The 23510-nt window shown below is 40.6% G+C and overlaps 1 protein-coding gene across 5 annotated transcripts in view; it reads right to left on the reverse strand.

Moving 5' to 3' along the window:
• Window positions 1–405: 405 nt before the first annotated feature.
• Window positions 406–23510, reverse strand: part of SGMS1 (sphingomyelin synthase 1) — a 250458-nt gene continuing 227353 nt past the window's right edge. For 4 of the 5 annotated variants that reach the window (XM_081104565.1, XM_081104567.1, XM_081104566.1 and 1 more), the window contains 4 exons: window positions 19969–20086; window positions 5832–5985; window positions 2715–2881; window positions 406–2028 (listed from right to left, as the gene is read on the reverse strand). In XM_081104565.1, the coding sequence (XP_080960691.1) occupies window positions 1849–2028; window positions 2715–2881; window positions 5832–5985; window positions 19969–20086 (619 nt within the window). In that variant the 3' untranslated portion in view covers window positions 406–1848. The remainder of the gene's footprint in view (window positions 2029–2714; window positions 2882–5831; window positions 5986–19968; window positions 20087–23510) is intronic. The other variant, XM_081104569.1, reaches the window with a different exon arrangement.

Genomic DNA, 23510 nt, shown 5'->3' on the forward strand with positions numbered 1-23510 from the left:
AAGTCATAGTTCTATGGAGATTTTTCCACTGTTGCAGGGAAAACCCCAAGTCATTCAAGGTTCAAGTGTAAAAGTGCACTCACACTGAAGTTTAGAGTAGGTTTTAAGGAATCTCAAGAGAAAGGAAACATGATTATCTCAAAAAACCCAACCAAACATAAAAACACACATGCACACAAAGAAAAACTCAAGTGATGAAATTCTGAAACGGAGCCTCTTACCTTGCTTTAATGATTTCATGTAGGACTTCCATGAACAATGTGAACACATTAGAAATAGCCACTTATTTTTTAAGTATCAGTTTTATTAAAAAGTGCATTTTGATTAATTTACGATCTAGGTAAGCTGTTAAGATATCAGTATACTCTCTGGAATAATAACTTTACAAAGATTTAAAACAAACCAAATTTTAAAAGCCTTTTTATTTCCTTCACCATTATTGTTTTACAATACAAATATCACCTTGTGAATACACACAAAAAAAACAACCCTACGGAAGATAATTCTGCTGCACGTAAAATACAGAATGGATATATATAATTCTTCATTCTTAAAAAACTATTTTGTTCTCCACATTGGCAAGTATAGAATAGAATACTTCCCCAAACATCCTTTTGTTAGGAGCAAAACTTAGAATTACATGCAGTTTCTGCACAAATATATTTTAAAGAAATAGATCTCTTTTTTGTTGTTCACCAACAAAATTGTCATGAGAGTATGGATAACTAATTTATAGCTTTCAAGTTTTAGTTAAGTGATCATTTTCAAAACTCGCTTTAAAAAAAAAGAAGTATTCATGGCTGTTTTCACTGTAGAGTTAAAATTGAACCACCAAATAGGTAAAATAGTGTAAGTGGGCCATGTCGTTGCCGCAGGCTCACAATATGAGAGCCGGCTCTGACTTTCTGATTACCCGTTCCCCCCTCCCCCCAGTCTGTAATTCAGAGCAACTGAAAAGCCATAAGCAGTCTTCTGATTTAATTTAGCTATAAATGCAAAATTTAGTAGTGTATACATACATTTATATTTTCATGGAATACTTAAATAAAAACATTTTTTTAAGATTGCCTACTGACCATACAATCAAGACAAGAAAGGCACTAGAAACATAGACAAATTTCTCTCCCAAGAAGCATTTTTAAATTTTAACTCTCTTCTCTTTGACATGTAAAAATCTTGAAATTTGGTTTTCATAACATCATTTGAAAAATAAAGTTAGGAAATACTTAGAAAATCACTTTATAACAGAATCTTTTTTTTTTTTTTTTTTGCACTTTTTGACACGCTGTCTCTGCTGATTTTACAAAACCCAAAGTTACTAAACCTTTCTGTGTCTGTCATTTTTGACTATCGGTGCAACAGGTAGAAAGATTTCAGAATCAGACCCCATTCAGGTACTTAGAAACCTTCATAGAGACATTTGCTAGAAAATGGCTTACAGCCCAATCTTTGGGGCAAGAGATATGAAAAGTATGTTTTCCCAAGAAAAATAATACGCTTTATTTCCAGATGTGACTGGAAAAAACAGAACTTAGGATACAAAAGCTTACATTTATGCTGTTGCATCATATACAAAGGAACATGGTGGCTGTGGGTTATGTAAATCCCAGACTTATGAACAGGAACTGTGTACAGTGCATGATAGGTTAGATTTGCTTTATTGTTGTCCAACGCAGGTCCTTTGGAGAGAAAAAGAAGATCACAGTGCTGACCAGGTAACTCAATAGGTTAAGTCAAGGTAACCGTTGAAAGATAGTGGGATTAGGGAGGTGTTTATTTTATGGCATCTTCTCTCGTGGAGTTCTTAGCACTTCGGGCAGGTCCTCGTTCCCCCACTTTGCACAGCTGTTATGTGTCATTCACCAACCGGCTGTATTTAACTGGCCTACTGAGGTGGACTACTGGCCAGGGGAAGGGCCAATGGTAAGATCGAGGTACAATTCCTTGGACATTCTTTTCAAAGTACTGAAATGGCTTGTACCACCACACCCGGGCCAAGAGGTTCATCTGGGAAGCTTCTTTGAGCACCTAAGACAATAAAGAAAGGAAAGACCAAGTCAGTAAGAGCAATTAACTTGTTCCAGCCCCAAAGGGAATATACGTATTTTTCTCATGACCTTTTACTTTAAGATCAGTTTTTTTAAAATATTAAAATGCACAAAGGGCCCCAGACTGGCTCCATGTCCACCCTCACCCCAGTTTCACAGTCACACCACCATTCTACACTTGGCACTCATCTGCACACTGGGAAACACCCTAGTAGAAAAACAAGTAACTCCAATTCCAGGAGTGCAAGGAAAACCTGTGGCTTACTCAGCCCCTTGTCTAGAAATAAACACCTCAATTAGCTTTTTAGTTACTCGCTCTTCTACAATGAAAATGGACAAACTTAATGTTAAATATTAAGCTGGTGAGGGGCCAAGGGTAGGAATGCAAATCAAGCAACAGGTGGGCACAATTAGTAAATATTTTCAGGGACAATGAGAATGTGGTATTTGTTTAACAGGATGCAATTTCCTATGCCATTAGTAACACACTTCTTGGTCATTTTTTATTTTTAGTGGATCAGCATCACGAAAGGTAACATAGTCATAGTTGCCTATCTCTTAGAAAAGAGAAAGCTAAGGCATCTGTAGACCCTTTGTACTATCCCCTGCCGTCAGTAACGCCAACCCAGGAGCAAAGGACGCGAAAACCAAATGGGGGAAGCTCACTTGCTGATTGGCCATAGTGTGGTACCACCAGAAGAGTCTTGTAGTGATGTAATATGCCACCACCACGTCCACAGTGTAGTGGTCATGCGCTAAGAGAATACAGAAGATTCCAACTACGCTGAGAAGCCAGCAAATCCAGTGATACCACCAGAGTCGTCGAGGGGAATCTGAAGAGAGGAGAAATTTGCAATAATCCCACTATTCAAGTACCACTAAGGGCACCCAATCACATACTCTACCACCATTGTGAGTGCAATTTCCTCATGTCCTTCCTTTTGCAAGCCTCTTTGGCTATCAAATCTTAGTTTATCTGTAACCAGTGTTAGAATAGGAGCATCTTACTTTATAAAGCATTTTTACTAGCAATAGTATTTCATATTTGGTTGTTATTTGACTCATATAGTCATAAATACAGTTTAAAAGGACAAATAAGGACAGGTTAATGTATCATGATCCATTTTTTTAAAAAGCTGTTCTTGGACATTTAATTTACATGTAAATAATTTGGGGTTAATTCTCTATACAAAATCAATCCTTTTGGTCCATTAGATCCTTATACATGGATTAATTATAATTGGTATGACTGTCTTATTTGCTTTCCAGTCTGTGCAACCATACACTACTCTGAGTCTTTGAGATTTCCACCTTCTCAAATACAAATCAGAGAAAATCCAAATGCCTGGGAATTCCAGTCCAAGTGCATTCCCAGCGGTAGGGCAGTGTCAGATACTAAACACTGTCTGTGCCTCCACTGGAAAATCACATGAGGGAAGCACCAACATCTCCATTAGTGTGGGCCTGTCAGCCTTGTTTTCTCAATAGATGGTCTGAAATTCTAGGCAAACAATAGTTTGAATGTAATCTACCCGCCCTCCCATTCCAGGGGAGAAATTGCAGGATTTTATTAGATTCTCAAGGGGTCCAAGAATCAATAGCTCATTCAGTCAACCAATATTTTCTGAGCATGTACAATGTGCCTGGGATGGGAACTGCTCTAGGCACTGAGATCAATGTACAAAACAGGCAGGCAAAAAGCCTGCCTTTGTGGGGAGATCCCTCCCCAGTAGGGGGGAGAGACAATAAAAAATAATTATGATAAATAAGAAAATTATATGCTATGTTAGGGGTCTTAAATGCTATGGAAAAATAAAGTTGAATAGGATAAGCAGGGTCAGAAGGGTGAAGGGTGGTTTGCAATTTTAAATGGAGGGTCAGGGTAGGGGTCTTAGTGTAAGTACTCTTCCATTTCCAGGAAAATTTGTATTTGATACCTTAACAACATAGCAACAAATATTCATTCTTCATGCAACACTATTGTAAGTGTCCATCTATTTTAGTTTTTACCTCCTCTCCCTCACCCATTAAATAGCTATCAGTATCTCATTTTAAAGATGTAGAAACCAAGACTTAGAAAGGTTAAATGTTTTCCCCAAGGTCACAGAGAGAGTGATAGCAGCACGATTCAGAAATCAGTGTTTGTGACCCAATATAGCACATTGCTTTATTATCTTCCAGAAGGATAAGGCTTAATCCCATTAAAGGATTTCAGGTACCAAGCAGCAGGGGCCAGAAATCCCTTCTCCAGGCCCACTGACATCAGACCCATTCTGTTCCCATGTTCTGAGCCCAGTTACATCCTAGTACAAAGGCTTGATCATGCCCTGACAATTCTGAATAGACATTGTTAGAATTCGCTCTGTTTGGTCAGTGCCCCGAAGCCCATCTTCTATTCTTCTGTTGTGTCGCCTAGCTTAGTTTTTCTTAAGACCAAACCTGGGCATTCACCCTTCATTCTACCACCTGTCTTCTGAACCTCCACAATCTAACTGACGACCCTTCTTGGTAAATCTCCCTCCGGTCCTTCTACTTCTCTCCATCTCCAACGCCATCTGGTAGTCTGAGCCACCACCATCCTGTACTGGATTACAGCAGCAGACTCCTAACTTTTCTCCTGGTCTCCAGTCTTCTCCTTCTCCGATCCATCTTGCAAGCTGCTGCCAGAGTGGTTTCTCCCTCCAGAAAGGATAAGGTGACACTGCCCGGCTGGGACAAGCCGTCAGCAGGCACCCCATCTCTGACCGATGGAAGGTCAGATTCCTTCTGGTGGCTCACGGCATGCTCCATGACCTGGTTCCTACTTACCAGTTCATTCTCACTCCTCATCAGTACCCCCACTCTAAATTCCAACCACGTTAAGCTTCCAAGGGGCCACACCATCCCAAAACATCCCTCCTGTAATGTGTGTCCCTCCTCTGTGGTATCAGCAACCTGGTTAACTTGTCACTCTATCATGCAACTGCCTGTAGAAGGCACCTGGGACTGTTCCTAACAGTAAAATATTGAACACACTGAATTTTCTACAAGTAGATAAATGAAAAAATGTAATCAGTGGTTCATGTGTAGTACTGAAATATGAACAGCAATTAAAATGAACTAGAGTCTCATCTCAAAAACACCACTGAGAGAAAAGTGGCATGATACATTAATGTAAATTTTAAAAACCAGAGAATAATATAATACACAAGTACAAAAACATGCATGGAAATGATATAGGAAAGTGGGAGGGGGGAAGGGATAAAATGTATTAATCATATGTAAACACTTTATTTGCTTTTGTGTTTCATAATAAAATATTTTAAGTGCATTTTTTGTAGGAACTTTCCCATTTACTGTCTGCCTCCTTTAGTGTTCCTGAGCCCATGGCCTCTACGACCATGGTCCAAAGACATCACTGACCCATCACTGCACCCTCAGCTTAGAGCATAGTGCCAGGTGCTTGGAAAAATGGCTACTGAGTGAACACATGATCTTCCATCATCCAGTTAGCCAGGCCCAATACTAGATTTCTGTGTCCTGGAGATTTCCTTCTCCTTCCTTCCAGCGGTTGTCACACCACATAACACTGCAGATGACACAGAAGGAAACAAGACACTCCAGCCAAGAAGAGCAGTTACTCCCTCCCACACATATGCCCCGGTGCCTGCTGTCTGTATGCAGGCAAGGTGGTGAGATGAGGCACTGCCCTTCGAGGCCTCCAGTCTTGCTTCAGCAGACTTGTCCCAGACCCTAGGACATGGCAGGCAAGACAATTCTAATGGAAGCCTGTTGCAGACTTACACTCTTTGATAAATAAGTAGGTGAGTGTGAGCATGACCGTGTGGCCGCTGTACAGATAGTCCCCACACATGTTGTGAGAGCCAGTGATGGACAGGCCACCGCCAGCAATGAGCTTCATTATTCTCCGCAGTTGGGCTTCCCAGTCTCCAAAAAGCTGGTGGGAAAGAGAAAACAAGATTTATTAGCCCACAGGAAGGTGTGCTATAATTACTATTTATATTCAGAACTAAGCTTTGGGATATTGAGATTTATAATAAGAAATATATATCTGGTCTTTGTCCCTGTTCCTGGCACAGAGCTTCTAAAGTCTAAACCCTTTGGAATTTCCTAAGTGATAAGAAAGATAAAGGTGTATTTGTTGTTCATAACAAGCCATTTTCAACCACACCTGAGTTCACCTGAGTTGAAAAGTCCCTAAGGATGTTTGCCAGAATCAACCAGGTGGTGTGAGGGTTGGAGCTTTGAGTCCACTTCCCCCCGCCTCTGGCTTAATCACCAATGGCCAATGACTTAATCAATCATGCCTCTGGAACAAAGCCTCCACAAAAATCCCATGGGAGAGGGTCTGGAGTGCTTCCAGACTGGTGAACACGTGGAGCTATCAGGAGAGGGTGCACCCTGGAGAGAGCATGCCTCTTGCCACGTATGTTGCCCTGTGCATCTTTTCCATCTGGCTGCTCCTCAGTTATATCCTTTTATAATAAACTTCTAATCTAGTAAGTAAATTGGACTCCTGAATTCTGTGAGCCACTCCAGCAAGTTAATTGTGATTAACTTGTGATTGGCATCTGAAGTGGGAGAGTAGTCAGTGTCTGAGACCTTTACCTGTGGGATCTGACACACTCTCCGGGTAGATAATATCAGAATTGAGTTAGAGAGAGTTGGAGAATTGCTTGGTATCAGGGAAACAGCGCCCCCGCCCCCCGCCCCCGCCTCCCCCCCCTCCACACACACACACCTGGTCACAGGTGTGTTCAGGGTGGTTATTGAGAGTAGAGGAGACACACAGGAGAATCTTTCCTTTAAAAACTTATATTAAGACATGACACCGCCCCCCCCCCACCTTGAAGACTGGCCACTCAATGTTTATGTTCCTTGGGCAACTCTTGGAAAGAGTATTGAATAGCTTCAGAACTTTCCTGAGCTATTAGTATTTTTTATATTTCGACAGATGCTTACCCATTTTTTTTGTTACTCTGATAAAGACTGACTGGTTTGGTCTTATTACTGTTGAGTGTGTGTGTGTGGGGGGGGGGGGGGAGGGTTAAACCCCCAGGGAAAATTTAGAGGTATATTTTTGCATGCATGGCCTGGAGGACAACTGTTGTATTGCTAAAGCAGCTGAAGATTGAGCAGTCAAATATACAAATAGTGTTTGGTATGTGATTTCTGGGGACCAAAGTAAAACAAGGAACTGAGTAGGATGTACCTTCAATCTTCTGAAATTATATGGATTAAATTGCATGTTTTTTCTTTCAACAAAAGTGGAAAAAGTTTAAGAATAAATTTACCTGTCTCTCATACAAGTCTAGGCTGGTTCCTTAGAGTAATAAATAGCTTGAACAATTCACTCACTGCATTTTTCAATTGCTCTGTCAAATGAAATGTGTGACTGTCTCTATTTTATGATTGTTAGACTCTTTTTAAATTCTGGTTGGCCAAGTTAATCACCATGATCATGTCGCAGCTTTTAACTGATAATATTACAGCTTTGGAAAGCATGTTCATATAAATATAAATTCATTATAATTTCCCTTTAAAGTTTTTATGAAGGTTTCTAGTTAAGGCGGGCAGGTTGAAGACACCACGGAGAGGATATGAATTTCCAGATTCAATGGGATCACTGAATCAGCTCAATAGAAGAAAACAGATCTACACAGCAAGACTCAGCATCATGGAATTTTAGACACATGAGGGCAAAGAAGAAACCCTGAAGCTTCCAGAAATCAGAAACAAGCTTCACATGAAAGATCAGAAATCAGATAATTTCAAAAGCAACACTGGAAAACAGAAGGCTTTAGAAAAACGCCTCCAAATTCTGAGGGAAAATAATTTCCAACTTAGAATTCTATACCCAGCCACATTATTAACTAAGCACCAACTAAGGATAAACTAAAGTCATTTTCATATATACAAGATTTCTAATATTTACTACTGGTGTACTCTTTTTTGGGAAATTACAAAGGATATGCTCCACAAAAGAAGGACTAAACACAGAAAAAGGAAGAGGATTCACTAGAATGGCAATAAAAGGAGGGCTGAAAACTGCAGTCAGCCTAGAAAGTGAGCCTCCCAAACGGGCAAGTCAAAGCTCTGGAGAGCTGTCTTGAAGAAGATGATATTGATAGAACACCCAATGTCTCTGACTATATGGCTGGGAAAGTCACAACGTGGGAGTGAATAAGTATATAGAAAATGAATAAAGTAAAAAGCATGGTAATTACTAATTATACAGGAAACAAAATATTGTGCAGAAAGGGAAAATTATAGGAAACTACATGACTTGATTGGGAATAACATTTACAAAACTGTAATACTGTAAGCACTGAATATTGAGTTAAATCAAGGAGAATCCATGTAATTTCAGATGATTGAAGGTACATCCTACTCAGTTCCTCGTTTTAATTTGGTCCCCCAAATCATGGCTCTTCTACCAAGTAGCAGTGTGGCCCTGGAGGGAAAATTACACTGGGAAGACAGAACAAGAAGTGTTCCGTCTTGAGAGACCGCTCCACATATTCCGCCCAGGGTTACCTGGTTGCGTTCCGTGGAGGCAGGATGGAGTGTGCTTACTCCACTGTTACTGTAAGTGTGACCTCCCCATCCGTAGGCTTCTGGATGTTTGTTTTCTTAAAGTATATTTTTATTGATTTCAGAGAGGAGGGGAAAGGGAGAGAGACAGAAATATCAACGATGCGAGAGAATCATTGATAGGTTGACTCCTGTACTCCCACTACTGGGGATCGAGCCTGCAACCCAGGCATGTGTCCTTGCCTGGAATGGAACCCGAGACCCTTCAGTCTGCAGACTGTCTACCGAGCCAAACCAGCTAGGGCCTAAATGTTCATTTTTGAAAGAAGAGGTATTTTGGGGGACATTCACATCAACACTTTCTCAGTGGACAGACACTACAAAGTTGTGAAAATTTAGGTCTCACAGCTACATTAGGATGTGAATTATGGTCTCCTAGGGTCACAGTTCTCAGTGAAAATACACCAATTCTTTTCAACTTCTAATGACTGGCTAAGAAATTAAGTAAACTGGCCAAGTCACTTAAGCAATAACCATGCACAGAAAGAAACAGAGCAGAAGGTGGGAATGCCTTCTGAATGAGGCCACTCCAGTACAGTTTGAGCCAGTGGGCCTTCGGTTATTACGAAACAGGTTTCTCAAAGCATTCTTTCAGTGCTAAATCACACCCGGCTCTGAGGGTCGTCTGTTTGCCATCATTCAGTATGCAGACAGCCCGGTGCCCAGCCTTTTCTCTTAACTGCTTTGAAGAGCAGGGGCGTTCACTGTGCTTCAGCCCACTGGCAGGGGAGGGAGAACCTGGGAGCAAAGCTCATCAAACAATGCTGCGTACATCAATGGCTTTGGTGCACTCTGACGAGGGGCTGAAAGTGAGTAGTGAGGAGTAGAAATGCTATTTAATATCATCCTTGTACCTTACTAATGCTTTCTCTTACAGCAGCCCTGAAGAATCAGCAAGGCTTCCTGGGCTGGGAATCAAAGTCTTGACCCTTTGGTGTGTGTAAGCCAATGCACTAGCCACTGAGCAACACCAGCCAGGGCACCACAGGTATGGAGCAAGAATGGTGTGGGGGAACTGCACAAGTGACACAGTGTACCTCAGCACTGTGTCCTTTGCCAGTAGGTTCTGCTATCTCCTGTTCACCCCTTTGGTAAGAATAGCAGTTCTTTCGCCTTCACGTTTCGAGGGGACACTCACAACGGTGCTGCTATTCCCAAACTTAGTGTACCACCTCTGTGACTTGTTTTCCCAGTGAAAGTGCCCGGCTGTTCAGGGTGGCAATGTGACCCAAGTCCTCTGGCTCCATGTAGGTACTGCCTGCAAAACTACATACTACCTGTGCAGTGCCAGTCCCTTGCAAGCCTGGATGAACCAGGAATTGGGTACATCTAGAGCAGTGGTTCTCAACCTTCCTCATGCCACGACCCTTTAATACAGTTCCTCATGTTGTGGTGACCCCCAACTTCACTGTCACAAATTGAACATAATTAAAGCATAGTGATTAATCACAAAAACAATATGTAATTATACATGTGTTTTCCGATGGTCTTAGGCGACCCCTGTGAAAGGGTCGTTCGACCCCCAAAGGGGTCGCGACCCACAGGTTGAGAACCACTAATCTAGAGGAACTTTTCTTTGAGCGTCTGGGAACCTTACAGAGATTTAATGTCATGCTATCACTTCCCATTCCAACAACCATGAACAGCCAGCTGTTGCTCAAAGCATTCATTCGTTCGTTCATTCATTCGTTCGTTCATTCATTTGTTCATTCATTCATTCATTCAATGAATCCACTGAATACTACCACCAGGGCAAATCATTTTTTTTTATTCCCGAAGAAAATTTTCCTCCAAAACAAGAAATTCACTCTCATCCATGACAAACCAAGATGGCCAGCTGCTCTTACACTTAGACCACGGATCACATCTGCTGTGGGAATCAAGCGTCAGGAAGCAGGAGAACCGGAGAACTGATGGAATCCTGTCAGTACCACCCCCACAGCCTTCAACTGAGAAACACGCTACACACTGCGTTTTCCCCTCAGCCTGAACTCCCCAAATGACAAAGGCCCGAAACAACAAAACTACATCCTATAGCATGTCCTTGAAGCCCCCACAGGCCAGGCAGTGTGTTTATAAGTTTGATGGATGTTTTAGATTTCCCAACAGCAGTGAGAGGCCCAAAACTGCCCCTTATCATTTCTCATGCTTTCTTAGTGTTACTGGAACAGGCAGTAAACAAGAGGGAGGGAGAGTGGTTCTACATAATAAAACACTGCCCTTTGTTTTTATAGAAATTCCAACTTTTTAACAGAGCTTTCTTATCAATTCCTTGTATCCCCACATGCCTGCCATGTGCTTAGTGCAGATGATATGATGTCCATTTAGATGATCAAATTAACAGAGAGGCTATTTCTGTTTCACGGCGACTCAGTTGGGATCAATCCGAATGTCCTGCCTCTAACCTATACAATCTTGCCTTGGGTCCGGGAAAGAGCCTGCTATTGCTGCAAATACCTCCCCAGCAACAAAGGCTGAACAATGTCTTCAGGTTCACTTTTTGTTGTTCTAATGAAGTTTAACCCATTTTATATGCCATTTAAGTGTAATTGAGTAGCTAAAACAATTTAAAATAATTTATTCATTATTCTCTGAGGATCTATTTTTCGTGTTTTCTCCATTTAAATGAAAGTCCCCCATCTCTATAAAAGTTATTTTCATCTTTCATAAACCATTTTCTGCCTCCTTATACAAGGTGTTTTCAGTTTGATTTTAACTTACTTTGCTTTATACTGTGCTCTGTTGGACTGATATTCCACAGGTTACCAAGTTTACTTTCATAGGAATAACTATGAGCATAAACACGATCCCAAACCCCCGTTTTGGGTGATTCTGGACAATTTTACCAGCTCTGGCTTCATTTCTCTCATCTGTAACAGGCAAGAACAATACTTCCTCATCCTCAACCCTCACAAATCAAAGCGAGATAATGTTTGTAAAAGTGATTGCTAAAATTGTACAGCGCTATACAAATCTAAGACAGCATGACAATTGCCAGGTTACGTCAGTATTTTGGGGGTGTGTGTGTTGGGGCGGGGGAGAGGTTCTTAAGTGAGAACTCAAGGCCTAGCAGACAACAAGTGAAATTCAGATGGTTCTCTCCTACACACAGCCCTTGTGTGTGCTCATCTGTGATCACGGGAGACTTTTCTGAACGCTTCCTCCAGATTCACTCCTGGAAAGATTTCGTTTCACCCACAAATATTATGTCCACCTCAAGTGATCTGAAGCAGAAAGATTTCGGTATGCACATCCTCTTAGAACTCACATATATGAGTCTTTTTAAAAAGACTCCACTCAGCTCTGAAGAATTTGGCTCTCTGTACCTCTCCATTACCAAACACATCCATTAATTCCTATAATTCCTGGGCTAGGCAGGCATTGTGTGTGTGTGTGTGTGTGTGTGTGTGTGTGTGTGTGTGTAATTATCAGCAATAAGACACTCATCCCAACCAGCCTCCCTTCCCCAGTAAAAACTTTAAATTTTTTTCATGGCCTCTAGTAAGGAGATGGATCAAAGCTTCTAAAATCTTAAATAAAGATCGGCCATGGATTTCCATTCACCCATGTTCTTATTTGTCACATGAAAGAAAGCCTGTTTTTCAGTCGGGCAGGACTTGCCTTTAACAAAATTATATTTGCTTAAGGTGTTGAGAGATCGTTTCGCCTACTTGGTCATGAAGTGAAAACTGAAGAAACAATTTCCCTCAGAGTTTTGTGTTGAACATTTCTAAATCTAAAGAGCACAATGAATACCACTAGACCCTTCACTTATATTCATCGATTACCAACACGATCCTACGTTGCTGCCTCTCCTCTCCTCTCCTTTCCTCTCTCTTCTCCTCTCCCCTCCCCTCTCCTCCCCTCCCCTCCATTTTCTTTTCCTCTTCCTCCCCTTCTCCCTTCTCCTTCTCTCTCTCTCTCTCTCTCTCTCTCTCTCTCTCTCTCTCTCTCTCTCTCTCTCTCTCTCATTCCTGGACCACTTGAGAGTAAGCTGAATACACTAGGGCACATTGTTCCTAAATGCAAACAGCAGGTATTTCCCTCTATAATCCACACGTGACACAATTCTATCAGTCAGCAGACATCTTCATTCAGACTTCCCGACGGGCTCAGCAATGTCCTTCAGAGTTTTCTCCCCCTGATCTGGAGTCCAATCAGAGAATACAGACTGAGGATACTTGTCAGACCCTTCACTTTTCTTAGTCTTGTTTTCTTTATTAATGAGAGACATTTTTGAAGAGTCCAGTCTGTTTGTTTTTATAGAATGTTCCTCAATTTGGCTTTATTGGATTGTTTCCTTATGTTTACATTCAGGTTAAATGTTCTTGGTGGGAACATTACAGAAGTGACGTGTCCTTTTCTATGCATCACATCAAAATGCATTTGCTATCACTGGTCCTAGTACTGGTTTGATCCCTTGGTCCCTTGGCTATGGGACTGTCTGCCAGATTCCTCTATTGAATGCACACCTTTGATACTTTATAATGAATAAACAATTTGTGATTTTGAAATTATGGAAACATTATGGCCCCCAACCTTTCACCTAATCCTTTAGCATGCACTGATAATTCTTACTTGAATCATTACTACAGTAATCGCAAAATGGTGATTTTTCTACTATTTCTAATGTTTCTTTTATATCTATTACTTTATGTTTTCCTCTCCCAATACTAATTTTTAAAATGTTTTCAATTAATGTATTTTAGTTAATTATTGTCACTTCATTGTCATGCTCCAATTGTCTCACAGTTGGCCAGTGGGAGCCTCTCACGCAGGACAGCATGGTTTTCGAATGGAACCCACTGGCCTTGGTGTTGGGGCAGCTCAGGAACCTTCCTTCAGGAGGTCTCTGTTCTCTGCCACGTGGATGATGCTTCATGCAGAGCCACACACTGCACTCTCAAGGCTCTCTGAATTTCCCCAGTGAATGCTTTCCTTTTTACATTTTTAATTATTTTTTTTTCAATTATAGCTGATATTCAATATTATATTAGTTTCAGGTGTACGCATAGTGGCTAGACATTCATATAACTCACGAAGCTCAGTGAGTGCTTTCTGACTCTGGTGACCCCTTCATACTAGATAGCTGTCGCCATGTCGAAAATCTGTCACCTTCCCAGAGTCTCCCAAACACAGCCCTCTCTGCCCCGGTTTAGTCCTTCCTCACCTCTAATTCAGACAACCATGCAAAAGTGACCTCAACTGCATTCTGCATGTGAAGTGTACCAAGAACCAAGATGTGGCCACACTTCTTGCCTCTGCCACTCTGTGCCATTAGGGCCTGTGAGACAACTGCTATGAGGATTAAATGAAGATGGCACATTTAGGGTCAGAACTGGCACAAAATAGGGCCATATAATTTGGCACCATTCTGAAGCCTACCTTCTTTCTTCCTTCCCTCCCTCCCTCCCAACAGCTTACTTTCTGTATCACTGGAGAGAGGTCTAAGAGACAGATGTGACCACATAAACCCCCTGCTAAAACCTTTCCTGGCTTGCTATGGCCAGACTCCTTAGATCAAGCCCACACTCCTAAGCGGGGTAACAAGCCCCCTTAAAATCTGCCCACAACTTGCCACTCTGGCTTTACCTCTGGCCACAAACCCACAGGATCACATGCCCAGGAACATCTGACTTTACCTGCTCCCCAGACTCTCTCTCTCACCCTTCCTGTTTTTTCCCCTGTAAGCTCTTGCTCTCTCCAATTCCACATGGCAAACTCCTACTCATCCTTTTGAGACTTGGCTCAGACAGCTCCCTCCTCAGTGCAGCCAACACTCCCAGGGGAGTGTGCCACCTTCTTCTTTGCTTCCATGGCAGCCGAGCTGCACATGCCTATGACAGGAAGGGCTGAACAAGTCAGAATGGCCTGCGCGTCACATGTCTGTCATGGCTTCTGGGGGCCCATTTACCAGGGGAGGGGCGCCTGTCTTATACATTTGTGTGTCCTCAAAGTGCACCCCGCACAGGATGGGTTCTCTAGAAATGTTTGTTCAGGAAATAAGCACTTGCTTGTTTATGAAAAATGTCACATCTGCAAACTCTCTGCCCCACAATCTGCAAGTGTGACTCTTCTTGGTGATTTTCCATAAAGAAGAAAAGCATTTAGAAAGTTTGGGGTTTATACAATCATGTCAAATGCATATATCAAATGTTAACTATACACAAGCAGGAATAATTATGCAGAAATCATAACCAGAAGTATGTAAGAAAAATACACATAAGGGACTAATAAATCTACTAAAACATTAACAGTAGATAGGGCCATAAGTGGTTATAAAAATTTTCCTCTTTTTGTATATTTTCAATGAATCTATAATGAATGTGGAATTTCTTTAAAATAGAAAAAAAATTTTTAAGAGAAAGAATTTGTACATTTCTCTTTTTAATCCCTGTAAAAGGAAGAGTACGATGGAGAAAGAAGTGGGAAAGTGAAGAAGAAAGTTGAACAAAAACGAAAACTATACTGACATTAAGAAACTGGCAAAGCAGAAAATTAGGTAAAATCAAGCATTGACAATTTGAATTCCACACAATTCAACAGGATGACATGAAGCTATTTTGGTGACAGAATATAAACCATATTCTGAAATATTACTAAGGTTAGCAGGAGCCAATCAGAATATCCAAATTTGTCAGCATGGAGGGCAGCTAGGAACACCGAACCTGAGAACATAAGGAAGAACTGAAAAAGGTCCTAAAATCCTCAAGAGCAATGAGTCTTTTGCCTCGTAGGACAGCTCATGCTAGAAAAAGAGGCCTTGCAGGCTGGCAACTGTCCCATCATGGCTCAGCAGTGAATTAAAGGACGTGCTCTGATCGTTCCAATTTGTGCAATGCAGGAAAACGGACGGTGACAGAAGAGAGTACACAGGCCTTTCACAGCTTTTGTATTTTCTTGTTCCACTGAACAATTAAATTAATCTCCAATGCCACTCAAACATAACCCTTGTCCAACAGTGGGTTATGTTAAAGTGTGTTGGGGGGGAATTTTTTTTTTTAACCATGTCTTTCAAGTTCAAGAGAGTCATTTCACTGAAAATACCATGTCAGATTAATGCATTTGCCAGCTAAGTCCCTTAGCTGTAACGTAACTCCTTTCGACGGTTTTCAAATCTAAGCTCACCATGGAGACCAAAAAACAGAACCCAACATGCATCTCACTTTAAAGCTTAGTCACTAGACGATTGTTACAATGGGAGTGGAAAACTGCATAATTTATTTCTTCTTTTCCATTAGCATCAGGCTGTCAGTCTAGCTGGTGTCTAGGGTAGGTTTGTTTGTTTGTTTTTCTCTCTTTTGGAGTTTGCCAAAACAGTTAGGAAAAAAACTTCTTACAGAAAGCTTAGAACACCAAAGAATTCTCAAATGTTTTTGCCTCGTTCTTTTAGTTTTTTAATGGAATCCTAAACAATTGGAAGAAGATGACAAGAGGTTGTTTCGGGGTTTGTACACATGTTCCTTGGAGAGAAGCTGGGATGAGATTAGTGTGGGCTAATCAAGGTACCCAAAACTGGGCAGCCTCCAGTGTAAGCCTGGAACACCCATACGCTTCTAGTCTAGCAACTGAATACACCTACTTCCCTTTCCCAGTGGTTATCTTTGATGGGAGGCCCGCCCTTCTCACATGATTATTTCTTCAAGCTATTACATTCTGTGAAGTGACGAGTATACCACCATCAAATGCATGAACAATAGGGACAATTTTCATAGTTACTACTGTATACTTGTTGGAACATTTTTCTTAGAAGCCATGCATTTTAAGTATTGGCATTAAGGGAAGAATTAAGTATACTAACTATGGGGTTTAATATGATGGCAGAACCAAGTTTAAGTTCACATGATTATATTAAACAGAAAATCCTATATTCTAAAGCTCCATTCTCTTTAATGACTACTGAGAACCGACAGGCCTTATGGTATCTCTAATCAAGGAGGAATATCCAATTCTAGAAACACTGTTTTATTATGTCCTGTCTCTGGTCTTTTCATCCATTTGCTCAGCTTTAATACCATCTAGATTATGACGAATCACAAATATTTAATTTCTAGCTCTGATTTTTCCCTCAACTTCAGAACTATATTGCTAACTGTCCTGAATAAACAAGCACCTCAACCTCTATTTGTTTAACCTGACGTCATTAACTCCCTTTTCCTCCTTCCCTTGTAAGTATCACAGTGGTAAAAGTCTTCCTTTCTATCCTCATTCCCTACCTCATATTTATTACCAAGTTGTACTGATTCAGCCACTTGAACATGACTCAAATCTGTCTCCTCCCTTCCATCCGTAGGGCCAGTGGCTTAGCTCCAGGCCCTTATCACAGGATTTTACAAATGCTGACGAGTAAGTCTAGGGGGTTGAAGCATGATGACACTGAGCTCTCTTATTGCTGTACAGCATTTCACATCAATAGAACCCCTAGGTATTGCCTTCTTTCACTCTCACAACTCCTTCAGACAGTTAAAAAAGTGTCATTAGCCTTGTTTTGCCAATAATCCTTCTGGGGTTCTGAGAAGTTCAATGCAACTGCCACACAGCTAGTAAGTGACTGTGCAAGATCATCCTAACCACTGGGTAGTAAGGTCCCTCTCTAGGCAATGGTTCAGAGAGAGGTTGATCAAAATTTCACGGTGAAGATATTGACAGACATCAAATAGAACAGGGGACTGGATGACATTTTGTAAGGTTCCTTTCAATTTTGAAACTTAGCTCTGGGTATGCCTCTCCAGTAGACAAAGCAGGCGTCTGGATCTCTCTCTGACAAAGTGCTACCCTCTCTCCCTTCTGACATTGTGCAGTGCAGCCCCCTAGCCCTAGGCCCACCCCTGAATTTCGTAAGCTTGACCTGCCATTCCGAGGGCAGCACCAAGCCAGTGAGGGCTCTGCTAACTCTTCTGTCTAGCTTCAGAAGTCACTGTTTCACCGTGAAATGCTCTTGCCAAACAAGTTAAAATGAAATCAAAACAAGTTTCCAGAGCCAACGTTCTATATAGATGAAATATGCAGGAAAGAGGAAGAAGTTAATTGACACTGAAAGCAAATAAACAGACATCCAGAATGTGGGATATTCTACAGGACAACTGATCTGATCTCTACAAGTTACTTTTTTTTTTTTGGGGGGGGGGGGGAGAAGAAGAAGAAAGAGAGACAAAGACAGAGAGAGAGAGAGACTGGTCCAGAATTAGATACTTAAGAGATAGAAAAACTACTAGTATAACTGTAAAGACATCCTAACTTATACAAACCAAGTGTTAAAAAAAAGGGGGCATTTTAAGACAATCAAAGTACTCCATGAAATGGTATTTGTTATACCAAATAATTACTGTTAATCATATTGATATACCAACAGCATTAAAATTATGCAATAAAATGTCCAAAATTTTTAGATGCATACAAACGTATGTAGCAATAAAATGACACTGTCTTGGATTTAAAAAGTATTTTGAAAGGAAAAAATAGACGAAGCAAATCTTGGCAATTACTGAATCTGGGTGCTGGGTATACAACAGTACCTTACACCGCACACTAGATTCTTTACTTTAGCATACATTTGAAAATTTTCAGAATAAAAAACTGTTTTCTGAATTCTTCTCCCAAGAGTCCTGTTCTGCAAAACAAGTAATTAGATTTAATGAGTTTTAACTGATAATGTTTTCTAAGGTTTGCTAATATTCCACCCTCTCCTACATACTTGATTTGAAAATTTTCAATTTCCAGAAGACAGTCACAGAAGGATGTCCAGAGACACAACAAAGGAGTGACACATTTGGGTTTGGTTTCTGCATAAAGTTCCTGTTATTACCTCTGCCTTTACCAAGAAAACCCACAAGCTATTTTTGGTCCCAGGTCTTGGATAGATAAGCTGATGACTAAAGCTGACTCTGTAAGTGCCTATGCTAACAGCCTGCGCTAGCCAGCAGCTGGGCGGAGCTCCTGAGAAGAAACCAAGCCAGAACCAAAGTCCGGAGAAAGGCTACCCAGAATGATGGATCCATCTCCAACCTGTGCTTGGCCAGATCGCACTTCTAACTAAACTGGCATGACGTGTTCCTTGGCGGGTAAACTTCCCAATGCACAGCAGGCTTTTTTAAGGAGTTGAACTAAACTTTGGTGAATATCCTAAGCAATCCGCCTACCACTGAGAACATACTGCTTAACAAGCCAGGCTCCCAGCAAGGGTCTACACTGGATCCTTCCTACAACCCAGGAGCTGCAAGGCCAGTGCCTGAGAGTCTACAGAGAATAAGGAAGATGTGAGGCTGGCTTCTTGGTCGGGCGGAAGAAAGAGTTAAGGAAAGAGTTTGTAGCAAAACGGAAAAAGCAAAGAAAGAAACTAGCTACCTCTCAGAGTACAATATAAGACTAAGAAAAAGAGGAAACACAGTAAGCAAACAACTTAAAGAAATCCGAAATTTCAAGCGATGAAGACACCACTTTACTGTAAAAATCCAAAGTCTATTTTCAGCCCTCTTCCAGGTTCAAGCAGAGGAAAAATCTCCCTTCTGGAAGGAAAAGTTACAAAGGGATGGAACTGAAAGTGCAATGCAAAGAAATTATGTCAAACACACTAAGGTAGTAGCCCATATGGTCCCCCCAATCAAATCCAGGAAACCAGTGTCTTCTATTTCTTATTGTATCAAAGAGCTTTGATGTAGGTAAACATTTTAAAAACCAAATCTTCTGCTAATTATTTCATGAAACTCCAATGATCTCCCAAGTTGAAATTACTCCAAGGTAAAGGTGAGGAATAAGGAATGTTATGTGACCCTAATGGAAAGGTAGAGACAATGAGGAATAAAGTTCATGTTAAAGAAGGGCTTCCATGCTACTAGAGAAGATCAATACATTCGGCAAAATCTCCATTGTCTGAGAGAGGAGAATGCAAGGAGACAGGAAATGGCTCTGCTGTTACAGATTACCACCAAAGGAATTCATAGAAAGAAGGAAAAAATATCATTTCAAACTGAACTTTCCATCTAAGAGAGGGAAAAGCCATCTAAAAGCTCTTGGATCTGTGTCAAGGGAGAGAATGATATTTTAAAAATCTGGCAGGAAACCAAAGAGCTACACCCACATACAAAGCTTAACTGCTTCCAGCACACTAACTAGACCACATATTTCCCCAGCTGGGAAGCATTGGCAGGATTGGGAAACCCTGAGAAGGGTGAGGCTGCCTGGCCATAGGGCTTAGTAACATTCCCAGATGAGGGTGAGGGGACTGGCCTGTGTTCTAAAGAAATTTTCACCTTTGGCCTTAATCAAAGGACCCCTGGGCAAGACGAGAAACAAACAAAAAGGGAAATTACAGTGAGGAGTGGTTTACCTTCGGAGAGCAGTTGAAATGCATACCAGGTACTGGGAGTGTAGTTACATACATTGTAATACACCGATACAGGTACAGCGTGCCAACTATGCAGAAAAATCTTCTGCTAATAATAGACCTGGAAAAAGGGAAAAACAGGGCAGACACTCAGTCATGAAATTCCGCAGGTTCATTTACTTTAAAGTTTTCAGTGACCCAATAAAGCAAACCCCAAAAAACTACTTGAGTGCTTGAAATCAGAATGCTACAACTACAGACTAGCAGGTTAGGTGGAGAATTTTGAGGTTGACGTGGTGGTTTTTAAAAAAATATTACCTTGCCAAAAGAGTTTAAAACACTCTACATTGCTATTCATTAGGCTTCATGAGGCCTTAAAACTGAGTTGACGTTCAACTGATGTATAAGTGGTGCCCATGCTGATTGGTCAGAGCCCACTTGGTACCTGTAGTTAAATGTTCAGGGTGCCTTTTCTGGCATAAAAGGGAGGATTATTTACAAAAGCAGAATGACATTAAAATGAGAATTCAAAACTTTTCTGACATTTAATGAGCCAACAATGTTAAACAATTTTATTTGAACATCTCAGAAACTGATTCTCTTAACTGATCTGAGAAAGCAGGATGCCAAGAAAAGACCCTAAATAACAGCATCCTACCCCATCTCCCTCTCTGTCTACTATGTGGCCTTGGGATACGCTATGGAATTTCTGAGTCTCAGTTTCCTAAATTGTAAACTGGATATAACAACATTAGGAAAAACGTATGAAAACTCCCTGGCATACACACACAATGGTAGCCAACAAATGTACAGTTTATATGGTGAGAAACAAAGTAAGTAAGAATTAGAAATAGATCTCTTTTCCATTTTAAGTTGATTAGTGGTTCTAATGAAATTATTTTTTACATACATGTGAACATGTATGTTGAGCCTGCCAATTCCTCCAAATAACGAATTCCACATAATGAGGTTTACTTTAATTATATTTCACTGTACAAACTTTGGTGTATGCTTGGATAAGAATGACCCTTCCCTCTATCTCAGTCCTATGGGTCTCCTCTTCCTCAACTTGGGGGGGGGGGGGGGGGAGTCAAATTTTAACTTAGCATTGGCAACTTGCATTAAATATACAAAGAAAAAGAAACAATGGACAGGCTTTCCTCTGAGAATATGGAACGTTGATTACTCTACAAATGTATAGTATAGTTCTATTTTTATGCTGAATAGATATTCCTACTGAAGAGTGCTAATTGGAGGAGAATTTGCATCATTTGTATTTTTTATTTTAATAAGAGGAATAAAATGCTGTCACTTGTGTGATTAAAAATTAATTAAAAATAACCCATGCTGCCTGGCTGGTGTGGCTTAGTGGTTGAGTGTCAATCTATGAACCAAGAGGCCACAGTTTGATTTCTGGTTAGGGCGCATTCCTGGTTTGCGGGCTTGATCCCCAGTATAGGGTGAGAAGGAGGCAACCAATGAACGATTCTCTCTCCTCATTGATGTTTCTATCTCTCTCTCTCCCTCTCCTTTCTTCTCTAAAATCAATAAAAATATTTTTTAAAAAATAACCATGCAACTATATTAGCATTCATCCTTCACTGCACAGTTCATGTGAGTTAAGTCACTTGGGTTGTATGAATAGAGTCTGGGTGCTTTTGTCTCTTTGCCCAGATCTCAAAAACTGGGTCAGAACTGCTTACCGTAGAAGCCATCTTATTTTTTTAGTAAAGCTCTATATGCCACCTCCAAGAATGAGAAATTATTCAGCATAAAGCTGTCTTGTAAAGGTATGTGTCTCTAACTTCAAGTATGATGAAAGCACGACATAATTAAACAATGTAAAGAGGGTGATACTAGAGAATAATACTAGACCATAAATGTCTTAACAAGAACACTTGAAATACAAAAGTTAATTCTCTATTGTAAGACATAATGTTCATCTTTCTTCAAAAGAAAATGCCCTCTTTAGCCATCCTGCTCAAACAAGTAGAAATCACCTGCAACTTCACTGAACTATATAGGAAACATCTAAGAAACTTGCTAAATCTATATCTGTTCATCTCTTTAGAGCAGCGGTTCTCAACCTGTGGGTCGCGACCCCTTTGACGGCCGAAGGACCCTTTCACAGGGGTCGCCTAAGACCATCCTGCATATTAAATATTTACATTATGATTCATAATAGTAGCAACATTACAGTTATGAAGTAGCAATGAAAATAATTTTATGGTTGGGTCACAACATGAGGAACTGTATTTAAAGGGCCAGAAGGTTGAGAACCACTGCTTTAGGGAAGAAAACACAAGGAAATGATTGCTATCACACAATTTTGGTCAAGAATGCGGTCTTAAATACTTCGCCTGTTTCATAATACACAAAAGACACACACACACACACACACACACACACACACACACACACCCCAATAGCTATTTCCACATCTTAAACTTGAGTCACGGGGAATAGTGGTGAAAGGATTCAGATATCTATGAATAAGATGTATAAAAATGAGAAAGGATAAAAAACAATAAACCTTTTTGCAAAAAATAAAATTGGAAAGTAAACATTGAAGATTCAGTCACATTTGCTATTTGACTTGAAGTGAAAAGCCAAATGACTTTGTCCCTGTGAATTAATCAATGCTAACAACAAACACGTTGGTAAGCTGGAGCTGGTTGTTTATAAGAATCTTCAATCTTTGGCATTTACTTAATCTTTTTTAAATTAAGCTTAGAATATCTCCAATGTATAATGCTGAACTAGTGTAAACTTTAAAAGAAGGATATACTAGTGTTTCAAAGAATTGGATGCAATAAAGGTATTTATTTCATTAATCAAAGAATTTTCCACAGATTTCTTACAGGTTTAAAAAGTTCAAAATGTGTTAAAAATTTTTTTAAAGTGGTTAAAATGAGAGATGCCTGAGCATAACTGCAGGCGACACCATGACACCCAACGACTGAGGGGGAGCCTGTTTCATAGCTGCTGGAGGCTGAGGCCTGAAGCTTATCCTGTCCTTGAGCCAGTGCCACCAGGGTGACAGGGAGGTTTCCCCTTCCGAATCCCCCCCAACAGGAGAAGCCGGCCTGCCTATCCTGTCGCCCCAGTGGCCCCTTTGACTTTTTACAAATAGAGACCCTTTTGTTAAAAATAAATAAATAAATAAAAGGCAACAATGCCTCAAAAAAAGTCATAGGAGAAATGTTCATGAGATATGACTGGAGAGTAAACAAATGCCAAGAACAAGATGCAGGTTATAATTCTCAAAAGCATAATGCTGTTCTTCTCTATGGGATACATCTCTCCCTCTTTCATGTTAGAAAGAAGCCTAAAAAAAAGAAGAAAGAAGCCTGTTGCTCATTTGCTCACACTTGGCAATGACGGTCACCTCACAGTCACTTGTATTTGGTTCCCCTCACCTATTCTCCTCCTAAGTATTTGAGTAATAGGCTCATTACTATTGTTTCTGAGAGAAAAGAAAAACATACTTATTAAATGTCATTAAAAAAGAAGTATGGATCAAAGTATCAGTGTTTTATAGATAA

The sequence above is a fragment of the Myotis nattereri genome (genome assembly GCF_964212035.1).
Source record: "Myotis nattereri genome assembly, chromosome: 13".
Taxonomy (NCBI): domain Eukaryota; kingdom Metazoa; phylum Chordata; class Mammalia; order Chiroptera; family Vespertilionidae; genus Myotis; species Myotis nattereri.